At 42.0% G+C, this 4,922-nt stretch overlaps 1 protein-coding gene across 1 annotated transcript; it reads right to left on the bottom strand.

Moving 5' to 3' along the window:
- Positions 1-4,264: 4,264 nt before the first annotated feature.
- Positions 4,265-4,440, bottom strand: LOC103774117 (complexin-1; the record flags this gene model as incomplete). The annotated part of the gene is made up of 1 exon (XM_008941498.1): positions 4,265-4,440. A coding segment is annotated over one exon (176 nt), but the record flags the coding sequence as incomplete, so codon positions are not given.
- Positions 4,441-4,922: the final 482 nt, after the last annotated feature.

The following is a 4,922-nucleotide window of genomic DNA, read 5'->3' on the forward strand; positions in this document are numbered from 1 at the left end:
ACCCCTCCCCACCCCACCCCACCCCTCCTTTCTACTCGCTTTATAGCTCAGCTGACGTCATCTGGTTCAAAATATCCCTTTGGTGAGTTCGGGTCAGCTGTCTTGGTTGTGTCCCATCCCAAGTTCCTGCCTCCCCATCCCACTGTGTGGGAAGGTTAGGAAGAGCCTTGGTGCTGTGCCAGCCCTGCCCAGTGGTGCTCACAACATGGGCGTTAGCAGCACCTTTCTGACTCCCAACACAACAGCTCTGCACCAGGAGGACTGCAAGGTGAAAATCAGCTCAGCCAGACCAGATACGCGAAAGATCTGAACATCCACTTACTAGCAAAACAATGGTCTTGTTTTGTGAAACAGGAGTGGTGAGGTTCATAGAAGCATAACTGTTGCGGGGAGCCCGGAACCAAAGACAGACTTCACAGAAGGTTTATCAGTGTTCCGCTTTAATGCGCACAAGCTGCTGTATTTATACACTCAGTGACTGATCACGCATAGTTTTCACACTCAGATTGGTTAACACTGCACAGCCACACTCTAACCCCGTACCCCAATAGGTTAAATGCCTCTGTCCACGCGCTGTGGCCTTTACAGGGTGGTCCCTGCTTGCAAGTTCCTGCCAAGCCTTTGATCTGCGCAGAAGCTGCTGAGCTGTCACCCTTCTCCTTCCTGCCTGTGGCTCAAGGACACCGTGTCCTTGCAGTTCACCTCTAGTCTTCCATCATATCCTTCATAGCCTGGGTTGCACATAAAGGACTCTAGGATGCCATTTTGTGACGCAGCTAAAATTCCCTCTACACATAACTGTATGACCACGTGATTAAGCGCTGTGCCATGATCTTTACACAGCACTCAACAGTGTCATTTACTATTGTAAAGACAACCTTTATTCTTCCAGCATTTGAATTTTCTATTTGCCACTTTCCATAATTCTTATGTAGATCTCACGCTCAATTTGCAAGGCAGGAGTCCTTATTAGTATAACTAAATTTCTGCTTTATTCTCCACAGCACACTATGCACATAATGCTCATCAAAGACAAGACGGGCCAGAGGCGCTTCCATTTTTTCCTCTGAGAATGGAGTATACAATAGCTATTGAAGCAGTTCAAGCTCTGTCTTAAGCATGGCCCAAATTCAATTCTAAACTGTCTTAAAGCAAAGCCATTTGGACAGAGGAGCATGTTATGTTATGCTCTTTACATTCTTTCAATCCATTTTCAGTATCAAATGCTGAACTTTAATACTGGGTAGGAGCTTGCAGACAGCTGGTGGTCCAGTCATTTCAAAATGTCACGTCCAAATGTCATCCATAAAAATTTATTTCCAAACTAAAATGCTGCATATTTTTTAATGAAAACAAAATATCTGATTGCTGCACAATTCATTCTGCCCTTTCCCTAAACCATTTCTGTGTCTAGCTGCCATGCTGGGCTGAGAGTGTATGTGTCTCAGTTCAGCAGATTCTGATGAAAACCTGGTTAGCACATCCTGGAACATGTCTGTGGTGTCTGCCATCATTCCTTTCAAGATCTGCCATAGCTCCCACACTTCCTGAAGTCCTAAACAAGAGAGCACATTTACCACATTTGTTGAAGAGCCAAGGTAAAACGTCCAAAACAACATGCTGCTGAGCCTGTCTCTCCTGTAGGCCTCACCCAAAGCCATATTAACTAACTGATGAAGTCATGATTCCCTGACTTGTTTCTCCTGCAGCTACATTAATGGAGAAACTGTGACTGTGGGTTCACGACATAGAACACACTTTCAAACTTGTATGCTGCATAAACAATCTGTTCCTACCAATGCACTCAACATGCTCATTTCTTACTCTTTCATATGAGAGTGGAAATGAGCAAATATTATCAGGGACATCTCTAATACTTAAAACTTCATGGATTACATTCATACCTGCTAACAACTTGCATGCACATACATACCAGACAGAATCTCTGTCAGTTTTCTTGTTATCTGTATTTCTGCTTTTATTTCAGTTGTCAAAGAAATTGAGGTAATGTCTAAATAAATAGTACAGAGAAAATAATGTAGCACTCCTATTCTCTCAACATTATTTCCACATATACAGAGACAGAGTCTCGTATATCATCCAATTCATCTCTTTGTCAGGACAAAGTATTCTCTCTTTTATGGAACTCTTGAACTTAAAAAAAAAGAGTGCTGTTCCTTTGTACAGCTTTATCTGTCTTTTCTGCATGCTACCAGAGATTATTCCCAGGAGGAAAGAAAAAAAAAAAAAAAAAAACAACACAGGAAACTGTTTTTAGAAGCTGGGTGCACACCCCAAAGCAAGACTTCCTATCACTAATCTTGAAGGTAAACCACCACGTCACTACGAAAGCTACAATCCAGAGCTCTAACTGAGGCCCAATAACGTTCCTTCAGGTATCTCTGTTTGCTCTCCCTGTGAAGTCAACCCTTTGCTGTACAGCTCAGGCATCACTGCATTTCCAAGACATGTCACCACCCTGTACTCTGCTGACTCAACAAAGTCTTGCTAGATGACAGTATCCCGGGGAAATCCTAGCTGACGGGATGTCTCATCCAAGCTCAGGCTGTATGCATCCTGCTTACAAACATGTGAATTCTAGTTTAGATCACCTTCCATTTCAAACAGAGGGCATCTCAGATTTCTGAAATGCTTTTACAGCAATTTTCCACACAGCAAGAAAAAAAACCCATCTACATCTAGAAAAAATTCAATGGTCTAGCAGAAGAGACAGCAACCAGTGAAAACAGAGGCATTAGCTCATCTGCCTGCAACTCATATTCATTACTCTTTTTTTTCCCCCCTCATGTCTAATGCAGACCTATGTCATTGCTTAGAAACAGTTTCACCTATAAACATATACTAAACAGATACTGTACACGTTAGTATGTTCATATTAATATATTACACTATCTTTTTTTTCATTAAATACATTATAAAACAAACAAATTTTGACCAGGTAGGAATCTGTCTGTTTGGTAACTAATACCTTGTTTTAAATGATCATATGAATACCTTATCTGGCAGTGTCACACATAGACAATTCCCTGTGAGTACTTTCCTTAGAAGCATAATCCCAGATTTATTTGCAGCACAATTCTTGATACCTCACTACAAGATGCACTATGCCACCAGAACAATTAATCCTTATCAGTGTTTTGCTCCTGAATCATAAGGATTAGGTCAGAAGTTTGGCCCAGTACAGACATAGTTTTATGAGCAGCCACTCTCAGCTCTGTGATGAGACTTGGAAGCTTCCTCTCAGAGTATGTTCTTAGGGCACTGTAACCTACACATAGGTAGGTACTGCACAGAGAACATCACTTACACTGAGCAGGAATTCCTCCTTCCATCTACAGGCATTTTCTGTCGTTCTTTGGCATTTGATGTGAGCCAATGCAAAGGTTTTCATAATCTGAAACCTCTCTTCCAACCATTCCTCACATTTCTTTCTAATTTGTCTGAGATCCAGGACTTGTACTTGAAAAATAAAAGTTATTCTAAAGAGACAGGTGTGACCAGGTCCTGAGGGTGAGGCAGGAAAACTGCCTTCTCTCTCCACACATCAATCTCTAAAAGCTAATGTATGGTAATAGTGGGTTCAACTACCTTAAATTAAGATCATTTATCTAGAAAAGTTTTATTTTGTACATTTCTTTTCAATCTCATTCTGAATCCTCACAATTATTTGGTTCCTTCTCATGTCAAATTGTATCCTTACAAGAACCAACTTAAGTAGAAGAGATACTTTACAATGGTTAAACCCCTCAGATAAATGAGGCTCTCTTTCTCTCAGGTGAATCCCCTGTGAGTAGTGGAAGCCTAAATGTGAAAATTACAGTAGACCCATCCCATTTCACCTGTCAACAAAAAGAAAGCCTTGGAAACAATTCAGAAGATACCTGGACTGTATTACTCAGAAACACTGAATTATGACACATCTCCAAATCACAAATGGAAGCTTGGAAAACACCTCCATTTAAAACAACATGAGTGTTTAACAGATGATGAGAAAAAATTGACATTTTTCTTCCCTCAGCTTCATTCTCTATTTCAAATTTACAGGGCTTTTCTGGGTGGGAGGTGTGTTTAAATAGGGACAGAGCTCAAGGGACAGTGCACAAGATTAGACAGTTCAGTGTGGCAAAGCAATTACCTGTCCCTATCCAGGTGCTCACAGAACTGGTCACAAATAAGCTGAAAACAGTAGTTCTCCACTGAGCATTATGAGTTGCCCAGTGTGTGCTGAAAGCCAGATCCTTACCTTGTCTCGAATCCCTTGTCTCATAACTTCTCTTTCAGCCTCCATCTTGGCATATTTGGCTTTCCTCTCTTCCTCTTGCTGCCTGAGGGCTTCCTGCCTTTCCTCTTCTTTCTTGGCAGCATCTGGGTCTTTCTCCTCATCCCCACCTAGCATCTTCCCCATGTCTTTGGTAGCCCCTAGAGAAAGCACAGGAGAAAGTCAGACCTGTAAGAATGTAGAAAACTACCATGATGCCTGCTGTCTCCTTCTCCACACTCAGGTCTTTCTTCTACTCCCTTTGCATCTGGAAAGGTTTCTCCTTCCACTGAGAAGGAGATGCACTCCTGACAGAGGCAGGAGGTGGGCAAAGCACCCAGTCTGACCAGGTGGGTTACCTGGCACTAGTGGGAGAAGCACATCAGCAAGAAGAGACTACATCTGTAGACTTGTATGATGGCAACAAAATTGTTCCGCAGTCCTCAGCGGGGTAATCTGAGCCATCCACACAATGTTTTAATTCCATCAACTCAGTCGAGTGACTGAAGATTGACTTTGGAGGGTCTTTAGTGTAAAGGCAGGTGACACATCCAGAAAGAAATGATACCAAGGCTAGGAAAGGAATTTGAAATCTCAGTTGCAGGGTTAAGCAAACACAGTCTCAATTGAATTGTTGCCAGAA

This window comes from Merops nubicus, unplaced genomic scaffold, assembly GCF_000691845.1.
Source record: "Merops nubicus isolate BGI_N331 unplaced genomic scaffold, ASM69184v1 scaffold37745, whole genome shotgun sequence".
Lineage (NCBI taxonomy): Eukaryota > Metazoa > Chordata > Aves > Coraciiformes > Meropidae > Merops > Merops nubicus.